General features: G+C 47.1%; 2 protein-coding genes across 2 annotated transcripts; one reads left to right on the top strand and one right to left on the bottom strand.

The window, feature by feature from the left end:
* The first annotated feature begins 68 nt into the window (after positions 1-68).
* On the top strand, positions 69-1,696 carry FZD5 (frizzled class receptor 5). Its single transcript, XM_026048709.1, has one exon. It carries the CDS (start codon positions 86-88, stop codon positions 1,694-1,696), a length of 1,611 nt encoding a protein of 536 aa, XP_025904494.1. The 5' UTR covers positions 69-85.
* A 2,735-nt stretch (positions 1,697-4,431) lies between these two features.
* On the bottom strand, positions 4,432-21,449 carry CCNYL1 (cyclin Y like 1; the record flags this gene model as incomplete). Its single annotated transcript, XM_026049294.1, has 9 exons — positions 4,432-5,913; positions 8,203-8,365; positions 12,021-12,187; positions 13,582-13,701; positions 15,855-15,906; positions 16,662-16,697; positions 18,043-18,143; positions 19,741-19,775; positions 21,371-21,449. Coding segments are annotated over 9 exons (870 nt in total), but the record flags the coding sequence as incomplete, so codon positions are not given.
* Between the last annotated feature and the right edge of the window lie 861 nt (positions 21,450-22,310).

The following is a 22,310-nucleotide window of genomic DNA, read 5'->3' as shown; positions in this document are numbered from 1 at the left end:
GCTGGCGCTGCCGCTGCTGCTGGGGCTGCCCGCGGCCGGGCGCGCCGGCTCCAAGGCACCCGCCTGCCAGGAGATCACGGTGCCCATGTGCAGGGGCATCGGCTACAACCTCACCTACATGCCCAACCAGTTCAACCACGACACGCAGGACGAGGCCGGCCTCGAGGTGCACCAGTTCTGGCCGCTCGTGGAGATCCAGTGCTCGCCGGACCTGCGCTTCTTCCTGTGCTCCATGTACACGCCGATCTGCCTGCCCGACTACGCGAAGCCGCTGCCGCCGTGCCGCTCGGTGTGYGAGCGCGCCAAGGCGGGCTGCTCGCCCATCATGCAGCAGTACGGCTTCGCCTGGCCCGAGCGCATGAGCTGCGACCGCCTGCCYGTGCTGGGCGACTCCGACGTGCTCTGCATGGGCTACAACCGCAGCGAGGCCACGACRGCGGCGCCGCGCGCCGGGCAGCCCACGCGCCCCGCCAGGGACGCRGGCAGGAGCCTCACGCTGGCCGGCGGGCAGCGCCCGTCGGGGCCCGACTGTGGCCGCTGCCGCTGCAAGGCRCCCCTGGTGCCCATCGCCAAGGAGTCGCACCCGCTGTTCAACCGCGTGCGCACGGGGCAGGTGCCCAACTGCGCCATGCCCTGCTACCAGCCCTACTTCACGCAGGACGAGAAGACCTTCGCCACCTTCTGGATCGGCCTCTGGTCCATCCTCTGCTTCCTCTCCACCTCCACAACCGTGGCCACCTTCCTCATCGACATGGAGCGCTTCAAGTACCCCGAGCGCCCCATCATCTTCCTCTCCGCCTGCTACCTCTTCGTGTCCGTGGGCTACATCGTGCGCCTCGTGGCCGGACATGCCAGCGTGGCCTGCAACCCCGAGCACCACCACGTGCACTATGAGACCACGGGCCCCGCGCTCTGCACCGTGGTCTTCCTCCTGCTCTACTTCTTYGGCATGGCCAGCTCCATCTGGTGGGTCATCCTGTCCCTCACGTGGTTCCTGGCGGCCGGCATGAAGTGGGGCAACGAGGCCATCGCCGGCTACGCGCAGTACTTCCACCTGGCCGCCTGGCTCATCCCCAGTGCCAAGTCCATTGCCGTGCTGGCCCTCAGCTCTGTGGATGGTGACCCGGTGGCCGGCGTTTGCTACGTGGGCAACCAGAGCCTGGAGAACCTGCGGGGCTTYGTGCTGGCGCCGCTCGTGGTCTATCTCTTCACGGGGAGCCTCTTCCTGCTCGCCGGCTTCGTCTCCCTGTTCCGCATCCGCAGCGTGATCAAGCAGGGCGGCACCAAGACGGACAAGCTGGAGAAGCTGATGATCCGCATCGGCATCTTCACGGTGCTCTACACCGTGCCGGCCACCATCGTCATCGCCTGCTACATCTACGAGCAGCACAACCGGGAGGCGTGGGAGCGGGCGCAGAACTGCTCCTGCCCGGGGGACACGCAGCGCCCCAAGCCCGACTACGCCGTCTTCATGCTCAAGTACTTCATGTGCCTCGTGGTGGGCATCACGTCGGGCGTGTGGATCTGGTCGGGCAAGACGCTGGAGTCGTGGCGGCGCTTCACGGCGCGCTGCTGCCGGGCCAGGAAGGCGGCGGGCGCCTCCGTGTGTGGCGAGGCCAGCCCCGCGCTGCCCGCCAGGGCCGCGCTGCCCAGCCTGGCCCCCTACCACAAGCAGGTCCCCTTGTCCCACGTGTGACGGGAGGGAGCCGCGTGAGCCCCGCCGCGTGAGGGACGCGGCGGGAACGGGAAGGGGCTCCCGGGAGCGGGAGCCGAGCGCGGGGCGCCGCAGCCCGCGCGGGAGCTGGTGGCGCCGCGCGGGGACCGGCCCGCGGAGCCGCCCGCGCTGCGGGAGCGGGAGCGGGAGCGGGGCCGGCCGGGCGCCGCGGGGCCGTGTGCGGGGCGGCGGGACCGGCCGGGCGGCCCGGCCTTGCCTTGCCTTGCGTTGCGTTGCGTTGCGGGGGCTGTGTGCGTGTGGAGGGGGCAGCCGGGCTGCTCCGGCGCCCTTCCCGAGCCTCGGGAGGGGACTCGGCGCCGGCGGCTGGAACCCGGCGGCCCTCGGCCCCTGTTGGAGGCACCGCGTTGATTTCCTCCCCCGCCCAAGGGGTGCGGGGCGCCCTTAGCCCCTGCTCGGGAGCGGCACCGTGACCCGCTTGCGGCCGCTGCCTTCAGGCGCAGCGCGGGGCGAGGGGGGTCCCAGCGGGGGGTCTCCGCGCGCCCTGGCACCCGCTGGCCGTGCGGGACGTGGGGGCTCCGGCGGGGCGGCTGGGGGCGCCCGGCCCGCAGCGGCGCCTTGTCCGGCGGGACCGGGGCGCTGCGCGGCGCTGCGGGCGGCCCCGCGGGTCCCCGCGCTGCCCATAGGTGCCTATAGCCCCTGGGGGTCCCCGCGCTGCCCATAGGTGCCTATAGCCCCTGGGGGTCCCCGCGCTGCCCATAGGTGCCTGTAGCCCCTGCGGTGCCTGTGTCCCGCACTGTGCGCGGGTGAGCGCGGCCCCGGGCAGGCTCGGGCCGGGCAGCGCGGCCGGTGCCGGGGGCGTCTCCGGTGCGAATCCAGGGCATTAAACACCCCCAGGCTGCGCCTCGCCGGGCGCCTCCTTCTAYAGTCATATAGTGCCTTGTGTAGATACAGCCCGACACTGGTCATGCAATGCAACAAGCATGACCACGTCAAAGCGTTTTTTTCTTTTTTTTTTCTTTTTTTTTTGTTTTGCCTTTTTTTTTGTTTGTTAAAGTGTAAATAACTGTGTAAAGCTTTTATTTTATTATTATTATTTTTTTAGTCCGAGATGAACTGTAGCACGAAGAGCTGCGTTCCGCTCTGATCGCTGGTGGGTACCTGAGCCTGGCTGCGCGGCACCCAAGTGTCGGGCGGCGGGTGCCGGGGCTGCGGTTTGTCCGGTGCCCGCCGCACCGGGCCCAAATCACACGTCATTCCTTTGCCTCTYGGTTCCTGCTGTTCAACGTTGTTTAAATAACTGTATTATATTTTGTGAAAAGCTGAAGAAATTCTATCCAAAGTATAGAGACTAGTTATTTATGAGGAAGAAAAAAAAAAAGAAAGAAGGAAAAAAAAMATGTGTGGTGTTTCCTTTGCTCCCGCTTGCACGCGGTGGATGCCGGCAATAAAGGGGGCGCGGGGGGCCGGGGCCGCGTCCCCGGCAGCCCAAGGTCGCGCCCCGCYGCAGCCGGGATTAACCGACAACTTTTATTGCGGTTGGCAGCAGYGGCTCCCCGCCCTGCGCCGGGCCCGCCTCGGCGGCGCTGCCCTTTGGAACGCGTCGCGCGGCGCAGGTGACAGTCCCGGGCCGGGCGCGACGCGGCTGCGCTCGGGTTTAAGCGGCTGCCCGCTGCGCGCAAGGGTTAAGGCCGGCGCGGCGGTGACTAATGGCGCAGGCCCGCGCTATCGCGCCGGGTGTGTGGGCGCAGCGCGGCTCCCGCCGACAGCCCCGCTCACCTGAGCGCGGCGATAAGGGCGCCGCGGCTGCGGCCCCGCGCGCGCCTCCTGCGCCGGGCAGCGCCGGCACCGCGCGCAGGCTGCTGCTGCGCAGGGACGCGCGCGGCCTGTCCCGCACCGCTGCCCCCCTTGCCATAGGGAAGGTGCCTGCGGGGCCGCCCTGCCCGCACCCCGTGTCCCGGCCGGGCCACCCTACCCATGTCCCAGCAGCCCTGCCTGGGAGCACTGGTCYTGCGTCCCCTGCGGCCTCTCCCACCCGCTCCGCCTGCCCCGGAGGCCCGGCTGCTTCCCAGGAGAGCCCTGCTTGACACTTATTCCGCAGGTGAAGTGCCTGTCCTGGCAGCCAAGCCCCCTTGGAAGTGGCTCTCACACGACAACCCCTTAGGAACAGAACACGGAGGCTGGTCCCTCAGGGATCCTGCYGGCTGCATCGCCCACCCGCACTGCCGAGCCTGGCCCTGCTGCTCCGGCTTGCGCATCACGCCGGGAGCTGCTCCCTCCTTTCCAAGCTCCTGGGCCTCCAGGAGGCCTCCACGGCAGGCAGGTCACCTCCTTAAGGACTGGCTGGCCTTGCAAAGAGACTCTCAGCAAGGAGCTAGTGGGGTCAAACGGTAAGTRGGAGCAGCAGAGCACGGACCCGCAGTGTCTGCAGCCCCCCAGGGCCCCTGTTTGCTGAGTGAGAGCAYACACCTCACCCTCTACTTTATTTAAAATAGAGTTTATTAGCTTTTCTTTTAATACAAACATGAGAAAGGAAAAACCACCTGAAGATGTAGCATTGTTTTCAGAATTGAATAGTGATCAGTACCCGCAGCGCCCCGTTCGGTGGGTGTGAGCGCCAGGGCCGGGCCTGTGCCTGCCAGAAAATACTCGATGCCTCRTCGGAGCAGCTGAGCGCGGCCGCACCGACCAACACCCCCGGGCACCTCCCTGCCAAGGCAGCGGGACTGCTGCTCCGCAAACGCCTCCGGACCCTGGCGGGAAGGGCACCAAAACGGTGCCAGTTTGAGCGAGACCTGCTCCTAGGACACACAGCCTGGAAGCTGCTTGGAGCCCAGAGGGGAAGATCTTCCAAAGATGTGGAACAGGAAGAGTTTAATAATACTTATCCTGTTCAGAGCTCAGTTTCAGAGCCTTGAAAGTGCGCTCCGTTCCAAAGCCTCAGAAAGAGCAAAACCCAAAGCCTCAAGAGGAGTAGCTGCACAAGGCAAAACTTCACTTCAAAAAAAAAAAAAAATCTGTGTTTTATGGAAATATTGTTGATAATTAAACACAATTGAACACAATTGATTTCTCCATCTACCCTGGTAGGTAGTTCAGCATTCTCAAACTCACTGCTGTCTCGTTATGAACGTAAATCCCTCCCAGGAAATACAAATCCCAAAGCAGTGGGATGGATGCACAACACCATGAGCTGTAGGAACTCCACTGTACATAGCACAAGCTCTGCGGGAGCACTCGAGAAGCGGTGCTGCACACACGCCGCTCACCACGGCACTGCCACACTGGCTGCATGGGGATGATGCTTCCAGACCAACTTTCTCATTCAACGTCTCAGAAACAAAAATAAACAGATTGCAACTCTTCCAGAGCAAGAGTAAGTATCAGAAAATGAGAGAAGCACCATAATTCACAAGAAATGCAGCATGGACCCTATATATTTTAACAATACGTAAAACCATTTCTCTGCTCGCAGTCAAAACATCCAAAGTTTTTTTGACAATCTCTAGGGGAGTTAAGTTGTTGGTGCAGAGATAGGATTCCTTCCTGCTAGGCAGCTTCTTGGTTATGAAGAGATCACCAATAATAGCAGCTTTTAGTAGCCAAACCAGGGAAAAGCCGTCAACACTTGTCTATGCTACAGTTTTTCAGCTCCAGAGTGGCTTTATAATTTGTTAAGAGTCCCATGTTTTGTTTTTGTTAACCCTGCACTGACCTGAAGGACAAATGCAGCGAAGTTCTGGCTGACAGGGGAGAGGAGGGAAGAACATTGTAACTAGAGTCACGTTGTTAGTGTTTCAATTCTAAAATTTAAAACTACTCATTAAAAACCTCAGGAGTTCACAGCTATAGGCCTACATAGTAAGCAAACATCTGTGGGGGAGAGACTGAGAAAAGTTTGTTTTTGCACCTCTGGATACATTTAAAGGAGGAGAGTTTGATTTGACAAAGGTCTCATTTTTTGCACTGAGAATCTCCTTAAACTCTGGGCTCCSTTGGCTGGTTTTACCCTGCTCTCCTCCTCTCGCTGGAAGACACCATCACTGCTGGCTCGTGTGCATGGAGTGGTGGATTCCTCCGGGGCGTAGGGATGCTGGTTCATGGTGCTGCACCTTTCTCTCTCCTCAGGAGAGGATGGCATTAGAACGGCGGATACCAACTAAATTATCAGCACTGAAAGATCGTCTCATAGCAGCTTTTGACAAGTCTTTGTATTTATCTTCACACAGCCGGGAGATAGCCTGGAAATCGGGTGCAATACAAGACGAAAAACACGCACGTTAGAAGGGGCTGAGCATTTGGAGGAGCTCTTGAGTGCAGCGGCCAGTAGGTGAGGCCATCACGGCCCAAGCTCTGCCAGGCCTCCCTCTTGCCCTCACAGGGCACAACTCAGTATTTAGCTGCTGCTCCAGTTCCACTCGTTCAGCTGTGCAAGCAGCATTTCCTCTGTGCAGCTATTCCAGTTTCCAGCCTCATTATTTAAATCCTAAGGACACGCCAGAAAATACGCCCTGCTCTCAYCTGCAAGGTCTGTTCCTCACGGGAGCCTCCACGCACTATCAGTGCAAATAAATAAGGACACCAGCAACAGGAGGCTGCACCAAACTGCAGTTCAGGCCATTTACTTCCATTAATAATTTACCATCCGCCACCAGCTGAACTTTCGGAGTCCTGCAATCAGCTCCAGCCTCCACCTTCCCTTTAAGGCAGCACCCGTTGAGCACAGCCCAGTGTGCAGCAGGTTCAAAAGGTGAACGGCGCTCCGAGCCTGAATAAACTCCTGAGTGTGCTTTAAAATAATTATTTACATTTATTCCTGCCGCCCCCGGGGAGGTGATTTGGCGCTCGGGAGCCCCCGGCTGCAGCAGCTCCCGCTGCAAGAGCAGGACAGACTCTCCAGCCTGTTTTAATGCTGCTGCATCAATCACAGAGCAACCTGCGCTGACATATTTAGCCCCTGCCGCCCATATGGTGTAAATCAGTCTCCAGTCCCTGGAATACTAATCCACTCTCGCACACAGGCTCCTATCGACTGCTCCTGTGCTTCTGAACCCAAAGGCAGACTTTAAAAAAAAAAAAATGAAGTAAATGGGCTCAGTATTTAGCACGTGTTTTAGAATTAAACCCCAAATGCCCTACATACACATATTAGTAAGTACGTTACGGCAAATCACACTGCACTGAAAATTACTTTTTTTTTTTCCCCCCAATATCAGCCCCCCATCTGCTAGCACAGGCGAAACAAAACAGGCTCACATTCTGTAAATCATCCACTTATGCCTGGGCACCGAACAGTTCAGTAAACAACTTCCTGTGCAATATGAACTGCCCTACAACCACATTTACAACTAGTGACAGTGTTAGCTTAAAGTGCGAGCAGCGGGGGTGAGAGAAAGCAGAAGAGCTGTCCTGCTTGGCTTKAGAGAGAGGAATTCCTGGGCATGTCATACCTAGCGTGCCGGCAGGCCAGGAGGGAATACGTGTGTTCCAGAAGCTCAAGCACCCCTGGGACAAAACAGAAAGCCTGGCCCTGGGCAGGACACCGGGCAGACAGGAGGAAGGAAGTAAGGAAGGAGCCTGCAGCCCCCGTGCTGGAAGGGGCCGGGGTGCCAGGGTACCCCCAGCAGCATTAATGCCTTTGGGGAAAGGGCAGCAAAACCCCATGCATGGTCATCAGTTAAACCTGGACGGATGAACGGCTGCATTGATCCCACAGGAAGCTTTGCCTGGGAATCTCGGTAATGTAGGTATGCTCAAAATGCCTTGCACATCCCCAGCAAGGAGCAGGAGAGAGTGATGCTGCAAAAGTTAAGGCTGCTTTAAGTGAGCTTTCGTACCCAAGCGCTGTGGGCCAGGTAACTTCTCCATCTCCCCAAAAGAGGCCAGTGATAACTTACATTTCTGCTCCCCTGGGCATTCCAAGTATTGCTTAGAATCCGAAGCTAAACTTAAAGCAACATTTCCTTGGAAAGCTAATGCTGTACAAGCTGTGAAATGAAACCTACTGTTATCTCTGCAGCTGTCCCCACGCAAATGGTTTCCTAAAGCACGAGGTGATTAAACCATGAGCACAGTCAGGGCTCTCGCTCCGTCCAAAGGCAGCTGTGCAGGGGGATGCAGTGGGAAAACCTCAGCTGGGAGTACTTARAAAGGCCCGAGTGTGACTGTCTCTAGGTGCTTGGCATACAGACTGCGACCAGGGGACAGACAATCCATTACACATGACACTAATCTTTTCACTCTTAAGGAGCCTGTCTGAACTATGAATCCCGAAATAACACCCATTTTATTTAGTGAGCTGCTACACAGACTTCCCTAATCTCTCTTCTGCCCTTTCCTCAGCGTATTAGCTTAGTGTATGAGACATGGTTTTAAAGTGCTAACGGCAGTTATAAAAAGGTTAAATTAGCCTGTAATACACTAATCTAAAAGCTTTTTAGCTTTTCTAGCCCCCGCTTGATATGATTAGCAACAGATGCTCTTCCTGCACATCACACAGAGCCCCCGGCTCCCCATTCCCAGACCATTACCTCCAGTTTCTGTGCTCTCTCTTTACTAAGTGGCTCCAGCAGAAAGCTCAGGTTATTGTCATCTGCTAGGGAGCGAAGATCGAAGTAGTATTTGGCGTAAACACTGGCAGGAACATTGATATTAAACTGCAGCAGCTCCAGGAAGTGTCTCTCCATCTCGTTCCTAGGAGAGGAAGGCAAAGAGAAAAACACTTTCAGCTGGTTGCAGGCACCGTGCACCCCTCCAGTTGGCTTTGGGAAGGAGCATCCCGGCGCGGGGCAGCACCCGGGGCCGCGGCGGCTCCCTCGGCGAGTTCCATTAGTGCAGCGGCGCGGCCCCACGCTATAGTGCTCAGATGAAAGGAGTGATGCCTGCTGTTTATTAGCTCTGAAGAACTCGCAGACATTTTCGGCGGGCTGATAACAGGAAGGGGTTTATTGAAGTAGCGGGGGCCGAACAAAAGCAGTAGGCAGATCACCACGGCAACAAATGGATCTATGAAGAGCCTCCGCTAATAGCACGCGGAAAAAAGCCTCTCCAAGCAACACGGATTCATCTCCGATAAATAAATAAATAAGCAGCATTAGGTGGGAGAAGGAATTTTCTCCTCAATAGCAGCAGGCAGGATAATRAAGTGCAGTGTCAAAGGGCACTGTCCAGTTTTTCCTCGCTCGGCTGTTTTCAGAAGGCAAGATATTTGGGGGGAAGTGGGAAGAGCCTTGGGACACGAACAAAGCTGCTCCGGTGACCGCACGGACAGTGGAGAAGGGCTGCAGCTGCACAAAAGGGTTTCCCCCCCACACAAATTAACCTGAAAGAACCTGCTGGTACCCAAATGCAGCAACTCTGTTCACCACTAACCCAACACTCAGCTTTCTACCCGTAACACACCTGCACATATAGAATTCAGCAGCGATTTAAGCCAAGTGTGAGCACACCAGAACACAAGCTGCACAGGTTCAGTGCCGAGGCTGCTGTTGCTCTGGGGGAGCTTCAAAAATGACTATTTTCCCTATCAGGGGGGAGAACCGAACCAAGGACYCGTCCAGGTTGTGTCCTGCACTGGCTGGCGGGTCCAGCTATGAATAGGTGCTTTGTGCTTGTTGCTAGCGTGATGCACTTGAGTACCATTGAACCTAGTGCCAAAATTAATTTCCTGTTCATATGGTCATAAGCCTATAGAAATGTAAATCAGATAATGTTTTGATGATCAGCTGATCAGAGCTTGATTTACTCTATGAATAAATGCTCTTCACTGCCCCTTTTGTACCGACTACACTAATACATTTTAATTGTGTAAAAACACAATTCTTCATTGGATTAACAAGTCTATTAATAGCGGTTTAAAACCTGGGCAAGCATAATGCCCATGTGTTTCCTATGCCTTATTTACAAACACATGTAGCCAAAAGAACGAGCAGCGTGTGTCCCCTTACATGCAGTCATAGTAAGATTAGCAGCTGCACCGTTAATTTGCCAGTGATTGTGGATTCGCTCTCATCAAAGGATCAAAGCCAGCAAGTTTTGATAAAGGATGACTTCCAAATATCCATTTATTTTTTTCCCCTAACTAGGAATAAGTTTAGAAAAAGGTTTCCAGATAGAACTTGGCTTTGCTTGAAGGCCTTGAAGTGGGAGCACAAATGATGACCACTTCACCTGAGAGGAAAGGCCCCAGGGAACTTAGCCAAGCAGCGACCACAAGAGGTGCTTCACATCCCCTCTCACACGGCAGGGCCGGGAGGGCAGCGTGCAGGGCGCTGCCTTTGGGTGGGGAGCCTGGCCGCCCTCCACGGCCTGTGTAAACACACACTAAGACCAATGCAAACCCTTCTGCCCGTTTTTGAGGTGTGTGACTGCCATGCCTGCCTTGCAGCAGCTCAACARGGCATGCAGCAGGTGAGTGAAATCATTCGAGATACGTGGAGGCAAAGGGCAAAGCCCAAGGCAAAGTGCTGGCACCCGGCCCCGCTGGCACCCAGTGCTCGGAGCTTTGCCAAGAGCTGCAGTTGGGGAGCTCCTGCTTTGGGTTTTTTCCCCCTCTGGGCAGCAGGACCAGCTATCTCCAGCATTGTAACCCCACTAGATCTGAAGTCCTTTGCTGACCGTTTCCTCTCAGCAATACTTGTATTCACAATAGCTAATGCTCATCACCAAGTGACGAGTTCAAAATATCAGAGCTATTCGAACTGGCAATTACCTATAGCACGAATTATTAATTAAAAGTAGTATTACAAACTGGATTTGCAGTTTTGCCGAGTGTCTTTTTAAAGCAATTTTCTAAGGTCCCAATACCAGTTGGTCCCAATACCAAGCCCAGCTCAGGAGCGGTGTGGGGTCTGGGCTGGACGCTCCTGAGCCCCCAAAGGCAGCGTTGCACAGCCTGCCCACTCCTACATCCAAAGCTCTAAATTGTATCTAATGAGATCAGACTTGAAAAATACCATCTTCAAATTGGGGGAAAAATAAGCCTAAATTTCAGCCTCTCTTTCCTACCACTACCAATGCTTTGAAAATGTAAGTCCTGACAATTTCAAGACACCCAGCACTGGCAATAGAGAATAAACATCCCTCTTGTTACAGATATTTTCAGTGCCATCAATTTGATTTTTCCCAAATAGGGCTACAAGAAGAGACATCAAAAAGAGCAAGATGTGCACTCCAGCACTCCTAGCATTGCTGACCCCACTTCAGCCAYCTCAGAGTTATTTGCAGTAACGCTTCAAGTATGTTCCTCAGATAGACAAGCACTTGGAGCCAGGTTCAGTGAAGATGCACATTGTATAAAATCACTAATTATACCTTCCTGAAAGCCTGGCTGCCAGAGCCCTGCTTTTGGAGACAAAGCACTCCTAGGAAGGAAATATCTATAAAACAAGATGCTATGTTTGCTCTTACTGTTCACCGTGTAAAAATACCTGGAATAATAAGTGGTTTTGATGTAGATAACTCTCCATTTCTAGATCTCCCCTCTACATTAAAAATTAAAATGAAGGAAAAATGGAAATTCCTCCTACTAACGAGTCAAATATATATTTACTAAACTAGATTTTAAGCATAAGCTTAGGCTGCATCTAGGGAAGGGAGCTTATAGCAGGAAGAGACAATCTCGCATAAGCAGTTCATCAGTACCAAGTGCAAACCTCCTTCACCTCAGCCTGCTCCTGTACTAACATTGTCTTTTACTACAAGGCCTGCACAGAAACCAATTACAGCTTGATGGGGTGATAAGACTGAAAAAATGCACAAAACATGTCATAAAGTTTATCAAGGCCAGAAGGCAGGACACTCAGCCAGCCCTCTAGTATCTATAGCACTGCGATAATGGGGGCAATACAGAAACAAGCTGGCTAATAGAATTAAAACAACAATGTCGAAATCTCAAGGCTTGCCRAGCTAGGACTTTGTGAGCTGGAGTTTGGCCGAAAATATAATAGGTCAAATCCACTCCCATAAACACTCTTCCAGCCTGCAGCAGCTACAAGGACAAATACCCTCCGAAACTGCAGAGCTTGCAGCTGCGGACATGAAGAAAACAGAGCAGATTTGAGACTTTTTTGAAGACTTGTTTGAGGCAGGAATATGCAACAGAAACAGCTTTTCACACAAGCAGCAGTCATAAGATTGTGAGCACTGTTGCCAGTGATGGAGGTAAGTCTAGARAGCTCGTCCAGAGAGGATGAGCTGCAGCAATAGCTGATGTGCCCATGGGCAACCACTGATGCAGCTGTCACACATGTATTTTGTGGCACTAGAGGCCAGATAATTTTTCAGTACGGCATGAAGAAAACTGCCWCTCTGAGAAAATATTGCAGATTAACCAAACCTTGCGACTTACATGTCCTCAACAGTTATGTCCTTCAGTATTTGGCAGTAATCCACATTCCACACAGCCTGATCATCCCAGACTTTAGAGGCCAGCAGAATAGCGCCCAGGACTATCCTCTTCCAGTTACTAGGGCAGATGTCAATCTCTGCATAGGTTAAAAGCCTTTCYAAGTAAACCTACAAAAAGAACAGAGAGAAAAAAAGAAGTTTGGACCTGCAACTGWGTCCTGAGCAGCAACATGCTACTCCAATATGACTATTTTATCTCAAATAATGGACCACGTACTAAATAACACTTTCAATTTTAAATACAGATTACTTTTATTGTTTCATTCCATAGACTAGTTACTGCCCAGGTCCTAATGGACCATTAGGTAGTACGGAGGGCACAGGAGGCTGCTGCCAGGCCCAAGGGCAGGCTCTCCCCGCACTTTCTTCCCATCCTTTGCTTGAAGCCACCAAGGGGACTCAACGCATTCCTATAATAACAGAGCCATCTAGTGGTACAATCCACATGGAAACCAACTCGTATTTCCGTATAATTTTGTGAATACTTAACTGATAAGCTTGCCTGAACATATGTATCATCTTGCTCTGTTCAAACTGCTTGCACAGTTTTGGAAAAGAAAAAAAATAAAAACTCCAGCTTTAATAGCTTCTTATTTTTATTTATTTATTTTAATAAGTATGTGGCCTTTTAAACTACTTATTTCTTTATTATTAAAAAAGTGTCCTTGAAGATGAATCTGCTTAGTGGCCACATTGTCTTGTGCACCTTTTGCAGGCAGTTTATTTCTCCTTTCAGGCTGCTTTTCAGACAGAAGCCACATGAAGACTCAAGTCTAGTGTACAGCAAAGTGTACAGTTTAATAGACCTTCTACTACAGTGTTTTTATTTACACATACACATGTATATAAATAAAAAATAAAATAATCAGTATCATACTCATTGTTTTAAATTATCTCACTTTTTGAAATCAAAAACTAAACTTGAATGAGATTATTTTCTCTTCTTGTTTTTAAGTTCCAAGGACCTCCAGAAACTGGAGAAAAAAACATCCAAGATTTAAACTGCTCAGTGAAAACTAGGTTTGAAAGAAAGGTGGCAGTAGTTGAAGGATGTGATAGTGAGACAGTTCCTATGAGTCCTATAGAATTAATCTTTAGGGGTCTGTTCCTTGCCCTGTTCTCGTATAAACTCTGAGCTTCTCCCACTTTCCTCAGCACAGCAGAAAGAAAAAGTGTTTGTGTTGCTGCTTGTGGTATATCCCACTGTCCTGCTCTTCTCAGGCTACTTCAGGGCATTATTTATTATGAAACAAATGGGCGACTGGCAAGGTGATTGGGTGTCATACASTCATCAAAGAGAAAAGATGAGGTCCTTTAAGCTAACCACTTCTGTAACTACTCTTTTCCAGTGAACTCCTTTGTACATTTTATTCATTATTAACAAGGTTTCATTAGATGATGCAATTCTTTCAATGTCAGTTCATCCCAACTTTGCAGCAAAACAAACACACAAACCACACAGCTTCCAAAAGCTTAGGTTTCAGTAAGCAGGCCTCTCTTACCAGTGTCACTATTGCACATTCGGCCGTCAGCTGGGCAGCACTGAAAAGCGTCCGTACAAACCGGTAGATGTGCTTGTGATCGGGGTCGTGCTTGTAGTAGTCATCCGGAACTTCTTCCCGCTGAAACAAAGTCCTTGGAATTACTGAGGAGCTGTTTCACTTACTACTAACTTTTAAGAACAGCCACTCGCTGACTGGACATGTAAACAGCCTTTAATATCATAGAGTGAAATACTGTACTGAACAAGCTTTGTATTATTGCCCTGCAACATCACAAACGTTCCACATTAAAAACAATAGTTTTAGCTGATACCACCTCTGTTCTCAAAACCTTTTTAATCTGCAAGGCTAATGGGAAGAGCACTAACTACCAGCACTACTACTGGCATCCACTGTTGTTCCATGGAGCTTTTTACAGATTTTAAAGAGAAAAAAAAAAAGAGAAAAAAAGAAAAGGGGGTTCTCCCTGCAAGCAAGTTAGTCATTTACACACAAAGGAAGCACTGGCTTTTCAAAAAGCAAAATGAAGAGACTTCACCAAATTCCCCTTCAACTGAAAAAAAAAGAGCTCAGGGCACATTCTACTAATTCCAGTACAGATGATGACATACTGTCTGCACAGGACTCATTCTTGAGAAAATCCAGAAAGACAGAGAAGCCAATGGACAGCTATACTCTATCTTTGACATTATCTGTAACTGYTTCTAAAGAGAAGGGGAAAATATTACTAAACAGAGACTAAGAGCAAWCCTAATGTGAATGTTCAAAAGTTGTGACTCTGTCCCCAAGATATCTGCTACTCAGCCCTCTGCTTAGAGGCATGGAGGTGCAGAAACGCAAACCTGTATGCTGGAAGCTTGAGGCACAAAAGCTCAATTTGTGATCTTGCACCTGCAACCTGCCCAGGCTCCTGCCCCTTCTGCACTTAGGGAYGACTGAGCCTGGACTGTTGTCCGACTTTGGACTTCCTTGTGACTGAATCCTTAAGGGATAAAGTGTCCGGAGAGTTTTCCGGATGACTTTATTTTTTAAAATAGAGTTGTTGGTACTAGGTCCAAAACTTATTGCTATTGAAATGAGCAAGCAGTTTGTATTTTTCCCTCAGAAGTCTGACAGCCAGCCATTACTACGCTTCTGTGCGTACATGGTACTAAGATAGAACAAACTGTCAGGCCACAATGATTTTCCTCTACGCACGCTCATTAAATAGAAAGTGGGTTACAAGAAAGGATCAAAAGATATCAGATGGACAAACAAAAAAATTGTCAGGATAAACTGAATTTCATCATACATAGAGAATGTTAAATAAGAAACAAATGATTTAGGCAGACAAAAACAGTTTTAGAGCAGCTATTTTCCTTAAAGTGCCACTGCCAGAATGCAAGAAACCTTCTGCATAGCTCTTCTTCTGAAGTTCATTATTTTTGCTATGTAAGGAGCCGTATTTATTGAAGTGTACAATGGCTAGCACACTGTTTAGGGGTGATACTCAAACTTTAACATTTAACACTGCTTATTAACACGCTAATGCTGTGAGATAAATTCAGCCATGCTCGGCCAGGTAATTTCCAGAGCAATCTGAATTTTTAAAGCTACTAAAGCATTACTAAAATAATTAGAGAGAGAACAAAATGAGGCACTCTGTAGGAAAGCCATGAATCTACTACTTCTCAAAAGAGATGGAAAGCACACACCCTTGGCTACTCCGCACTGTGGGGTTTTGTAGGTGTCCCCTGTCACTTCAGAATCACATACTGAATGACCCTGCCTGGGAGGATCAGCAGCATTAAGATTATTTGCTTTCAAATTTTGCCTTTCCGTTTTTTCAAAGAAACAGAACCTCTACTTCCTGCTTTGTGTGATGCTTCATGCACTATGTAGACCTGTTTGCAATCACTTAAAAGGTTAGGCACGTATGTACTGACCACATCTTCCCAAGTAAGCAGGAAAGCCTTTGATTGCTGTAGTGCTAAAGAGGGGAAAAATGAATAAAACAAAACAAAAGTTCCAATATGCAATATGGAAGCATCACCACTTGACTTGAATTCAGATATTGTATTAATACAAACATATATTGCAATATTTGAAGCACTGGGTTGTATTCACGAGCCAGCTGATACCAGAACTRCAGAGGACAGCCTGCACTATACATAAGACACCTCTTAAGATCAATCTGCTTGTGACTTGGCATTAAGACATTTTCAGGACTTTCAGAACGTAAAACAAGATTAAAAATGTTCACRCACATATAGAATCAAAAAAGTTACACTTACTGTGAGGGGATGGGATTTTTCATCAAAAATATCCAATGATCTGTCTGAATCTCTACAAAGCAAAAACCTCTGTTTTAACAGCAAGACTTAACTGGTAATGGTATGTTCCCCTAGTAAATATTACTCATTAAAGAGCACAAGAGGACATATTTTATAATTTAAGTACTCACAGAACATGATATTGCATTTTTACATGGTACCTCATAATGAGATCTCTAATTGAATATTTAACAACTTAACAATGGACTCTCGTGTTCTCACTAGCAAGTTTAATTACATTTCAAATACAGAAGCCACAGTTCATAGTATATGTAGTACAGTTCTCCCTTAAAACAAAAAAATAGTGAATACTGTAAGATGATTTCAAAAGGTAGCTGTAATTTTAAAGTTTATMCTATAATTAGCAATAATGTTAAGGTTACTTGCACAGGAAATATTTTGCACAGGTAGGTTCATTCACCTACCACAATATTCTCTACCATTGCATTCAGTAAAAGCTAAACAAAGCCCAAAGGCTGCTGTGTAGAGAGTTACATATATTTTTCCTCACTTCCCCTGTTCTGGCTTTTCATGCTTGATTTTTGATGAAGCACATGGCAGAGGATGGTTAATATTGCTGACCTTGCCATAACAGCTCAAGAAAGGGTATAAAGAGAAMGCAGCTACATCATAAAGTTGACAATTTTTTCAACTCCTTCAAGCTACAATAGCTGTGTCTTAAGTTATACTAGCAGTTACGTAAGTGACCAAGGGCATTTTCCCTGGCTCAAAAAGAAAGTTCATTTATTTTGAAAAAGAATCACTCACCTGTTCTTTATGTGGTAGAATATTGCTAATGTAACACTGAAAAAGAGAGAGAAGAAGAAAAAAAGACTTAAAAGAGCATATTCTGTGCACATCATTTTGATGCATAAGCTGCTACTTGGGACAAAATGGTCAGAATCCATTAGGTTTCCCCTCAGACCCTCAAACACTTGGTGTTTTGGTTCAATGTTTACCTGCCTGAACAGCAACTGGCTAAAAGAGATGCTGAAACYACATGTGGTGGCCAAACTGCTTCCATGTTCTGTGTTTGCATATTTATGTCATTTWAAAAAAAAAAGTTATATAGTAGATTTTAAGCACACAATTATTCATTACACAATTAGGTAACACTTTGAAAACTTGGACTGTGCCTGGCTAAAGCACGATAACTGTTTACCCAGTGTCATATAGACTGCTGTATGGCTCATGCTTTACTTTTGTACCTCTGCCTGTCAAATTATAGGGTCTGCCTAAAAGAAAAAACATAAGGAAGGCCAGTATAATTCAAGAAGGGAAGAAGAGTAGGTCTCAGTCTCTGCTGAGGCAAACAGGGCAATAGATTTCATACTGACACTCTTCCATGGCCAAAATTTCAGATACTTGACTGGCAGTGGCAGCAGGAATATTGCATGACAGGAATCCATCCCAGGAAAGTCTGATCTGTTACAAGCTGTACACCACTTTAAAGCAGCAAAAGCACCATTTTTAAGACTTTTTTTTTTCCCCGTGGAGCAGGGGTGACATGCTAGATGCCTGTTTGAAACCAAATATGAAAGTCAYGGATCTACCTAGCCTTTTTCAAACTGTACTGAAGCACTGCAGCAGGAGCACAGCCCGGGCCTGAAAGCAGAGTGCTTTCCTTTCCTTCAAGCCCAGTAAACTTGCTTCTTAAATCTCAGCTGGGATCTGCACAGAGTCATCTCTGTGGTATCCAAACTGATAGCTCAAATGGCCAATTCCACTGGAGAGCCAAAAAGACTGAAGAATTACCAAGCTCCATACCTAAAATAAGAAATAYATGAAAGAAAAAGTAGAAAGGCTGGAAATTACACCACACCCAGCAACATACAGATATCTACAACTAGAGGGCAGGCTAATACCACTGGCCAAGTAGCAAATGCAGTCTTAGAAACTTTTCCTACATGCAAAAATGGAACTATCCACGGAAACTAYCCATCAAGTTTTCCCTGATGGACAGTTTCAGGAGCCAACAGCAGGATTATAAGGACACTTGGAGAGCTCTTCCAGGAGCACAGGAGCTGACAACGCTAAACTCCTCTACCCCAGCACACAGCCTGCTGTGCAGCAAACAAGACCACCACAAAGTCATGAGCAGACCATGCAGAGGGACTTAGAATCCTTCTCGAGGACAAATGGTTCTTACCACTTGATTGTGCTTCTAAGATTAGGCTGGCTGACCGTGCTGTCATCTATAAATATTGTTGAGCATGAGCTATATTTTTTCGTAAGCTGCCCGGGAGAAACCTTAGTGGGGAAAAAAAAAAAAAAGAAGAAAAAAAGAAATAAATTCACAAGGATTGATTCTGTAAGACTTGTTTTACTGAATGGAATCCTGGGTTTACACCTTGAATGCAGATAGCTACTACTGAACAGGTCTTTGGATTAGTAGTTTTCAGTAGAAACAGCTACAAGGAAAGCGACAATCCTATTTTTTTCCCCCAGTTTTCCTCTACTCCATTCTTGCCAGATCTGGTCTTAGTCCTTCTATTTGTACTTTCCGAGATCTCCTGATGTCCCCACAACCTTCCTTCTTTTGCACTATTACCTACATGTTTATATTTTCTGCTTATTTAAACACCCTTCCCTGTAAAGACAGCTTTTTTGCTTGGTTGTTTAAAAAAAAAAATCCTGACATGGATCTCTCCGTTTATGTCTTGTTTAGCACCTGGAATCAGGAAATGAAGGATTATCAGGATCAATACTTCTGCTATTTAGAACTAACAATACACTCCATCATCTGTCCTCACACTGCAGCTTCTATGCTTTAAGAAATGTTCTTATCTTACTACAACACCAARTCAGGCTTCCCTCAGCATTTTTGGAGAATGCCTGGAACTAGAGCTAGAACATCATCACTGAGGGAAGAGTTTTGATCAAGCAGTTTGAGATCCATTAGTTTTTGCCATCATCTATTTAAATGCCATCTCTAAAGACTTGAAAGATTTCCATACGGAAACTTTGCTATCCTTCACCACTAATGGATGCCTGGCAACATTTCCTGTTCCAGCTGAACTGACAGTAAAAACAATTTCATCAGTCATTGGTGCTGGCAGACTAAAGCTGAAATTGTAATTAAATAACAGCAAGAACTACAAGAAAGTCCCACAAACTTAATAAAATGTAATGGGCTTGAAATATCATTACGTTATAAGCAGCTTATTGGTGAACACTTCTGCAATATCTTTTACATTTTGTGTTAAATTCAATTTATAGTCTCACTAGTCAATAGCTTTGGGGATTTGTTTTTTTCCCTCCCCTCTTATTAGTGATCCTGCATCTCTCATATTCTCCAAAATGTCTGTCTGTCAAGGAAAACAACTAATATAATTAGAAGCTTAGAGCAGATTTTAAAACTAATGGGTTACCATTTCGTTCACCATGCTGCTGATACTGCTTGTTCAGCACTTTTCATGCTGGATACATCTCTTACAATAAACCCTGTAATGATGCTCAAAACCCAAGTCATTCAAGGCTTGTCATCTCAGCTAAGAAATGATCCTAGTTTTGTTTTAAGTACCAGCATAGRTAGTTTGATTTAGATTTTTCTCCATTGCTGTTTTGAAGCAACGTACTGTTTTCAAAACTGATATTACTGAAAATCCTTTACTATGCTATGGACATCAGTTGTTGCATGCCCTGTGATACCCTGTCTAGATATTCAAAATTTTTTAAAATTTTAAAACARGCAAAGACAATTCAGTTCTATCTTGCTAAGAAGAATCTCTAACCCACGTAGGCCTGCATGCCTACAACTACTACAGCTCTTTTTGAATTTGTCTCTGTCCCAGTATGCTAATATTCATTAAGCTAGTACCCCACTTTAAGAAATTGCTTTACTTACATGGTTGATGTGATTACTCTTCCTCTTCTCTCGCACTACAATAAGGGAGAAAGAATGTAGAGTTAGAAGCTGCTAAAACAAAACCCCAATTTACACTCAGTTAAAAAGTCATCCTATTACTCTAATTTTAAGTACATGAGCATTATGCATTACACATTTCAAATTTCACTATCAAATTTCTTTATCTGGAAGAGTAAAGTTTGAGAAAAAACACTCAGTTTTATCAAGCTAGTAGACTATATAAACTACTAGAGAATTTAATGATATTAATCCTACTAGTTCTATTAAAGGTTTACTAAAGAAGATGCAGTAAAATAGAAGAAAATGTGACTTTGTCTCACTTGTCCATAAAAATGGTGTGCAAAAATCTATTCAGCCAACTAATAAAAACTTCAGAGAATAGTTTTATAGTTATTAACTCACCTAGCAGGCCACTTTTCCACATGTCTATGAGTGCAGATGACCTTAGTCCATTACATTAGAGGAATATGGAATCATGTTTAAAAGCGATAGMACCCCCAGCAGGAGGTTTATCCTGCTCTAAACTTACTTGGGACAGTTTAAAGGCTGTAAAACCTGTTCGGGAATGACATCAACTTGCTAATTACAACGTAAGCAGCGCTTGGTGCTGCTTCAGAGGTGTCTGAACAGGTCAAACTCTGCTCAAGAAGTGACCTTGGAGCCTTTGAGGAAAGAGGTCCACGTTTCCTTGCTGCGATCTTTTCTTGATGATGCTAGTGCTCGTTTCTGCTGCTCGGAGATCATCCGAGCACTGTGACACTGAGATAACTATCCATTTTACTGCTTGCCACGGGAGTGTGAACAGCAGCGCGGGAACCGACGGACTTGTCAAAATGATTCTACTGTCCTGGGGCAAAGCTGTGCCGAGGCAACAGGCACACTGGAGCTTTCCAAAACCACGCCAAACAAGAAGCAACTCTAAAGGAACAAAATCTTTTTTCTTTCTTTATTTTAAGAGTATCTTAACATCCTTTTTATCTGCAATATCCAAGTTAACTATGAAATACATAGATAGCCAGATTTTTTAAAATAATTATGTATTATGTAAATATCTCCATTTTTAAGAAAGCATTTTGGTATGCATAAGCTACAGTAATTGTTCAAAATTTACTGTGTGAAGTAAACAAGCAATCTACAAAGAATCAAAAATCATGCTAAATCTATGTAATTACCCATGCAATTACAGAACAGAATCAAGAGTGATTATGCTAGTGAAACTTCTCAAATGGATTAAAACAACAGATTCAAAAGCAAGCAATATAGATTGATGACTTTGGCTTAATATTCCTTACAGAAGAATGTGCACTTCAAAGCCATTTTAAAAAGCTTTTGGTCATAAAAACCAAATGTTTAAAGCTTGACTTCAGACTCTAAGGATCTAAAATCTGAAAACTCTTAGTATTTATTTAATGTCCTTAGAGAAACAAGTGATTTTAAGTGTTAAGTAAAAGCCTATAAACACACTTCTGTTTAAACATGCAAATTATGAATCCCTATGCTTTGAAAGAATTAAGCAATTTAACTGTTCAAGATGTACAATTAAAACAGGCGGTTATTTTTTTCCAGTTTTCCTCCCCACTTGTATTTTAATTGGAAAAAGCAAGCTTACCATCTGTTTGAGACTTGCTCAGGAAAATTGTGCTTGCTCTGGGATGATCAGATGGATTTGATTCCAAGGCTAAATCTGAAACAGAAAATACAAAAAGGAGAGACCATCAACAGACAAGGATGATGATACTGAAAGAATCCCAGTGATGAGGGCATGAGCAGAGACACTTAAATGGGTGGCTTGTCTAAAGAAAAAACTCTTTTACCAAATAAAATTTGGTAAACAAAACTTTGAAATAAAATTAGAAGTAAATATTTGAATTTTTCCTCTCTGAGAAAAATCCTGTGGATGTATTTCTACTGCCGTACAGTTCTCAGTTTACAGTTCCCATCAAGGCAAAAACCTGGAAAGGGAGGTCTCAAACTCATACACATCTTCAGAAGTCAATAGAGGCCCTGGGCTGTTGGGTAGCTGGACGTGGAGCCTGTGCTCAGCAGAGGGCAGCAAATTAGAACTTTTTCAAGAGCTTAAGCCCTTCCACTCTATGCTTAAGACATCTAACCGGACAAGAAGATTTGCTAATCAGAAACATCCAAGTGATAAACATCAAAATGCTTGAAATTCTGAAAAAAAGAAGGAATAAGTTAAGATCTGTAAAACCCTATGTGCTTAATGTATAATTACTTAAGTACAACCTGAATGCTTTGACCCCTTGCCACACTGAACCAGTGACAGCATCAGATGAGGACAGATGACTCACGTAGCTTAAGCTGGGGCTAAAAGGCCTGCCTGCACGGATGCAACTGCAAACAGACGGGGCTGCGAGCTAGCATTAGCTCTGTGAGAAGCAAGAGCTGCAGAGGGCAGCACACAATAGGCATCAACTTGTGTGAGTGTATGAAGAGAATCATCTTTCTGCTACTATGCTCCTGAACAGCCTGGAAGGAACAAATTCTCACCCGTTTCCATTTGGGGTTATGAACCTCACGTGTGCTCTTCA

The sequence above is a fragment of the Nothoprocta perdicaria genome, unplaced genomic scaffold (assembly GCF_003342845.1).
Source record: "Nothoprocta perdicaria isolate Ctin4 unplaced genomic scaffold, notPer1 scaffold_11, whole genome shotgun sequence".
Lineage (NCBI taxonomy): Eukaryota > Metazoa > Chordata > Aves > Tinamiformes > Tinamidae > Nothoprocta > Nothoprocta perdicaria.
Note: the sequence above shows the minus strand (reverse complement) of the source record. Positions and strands in the feature narration are given on the sequence as shown.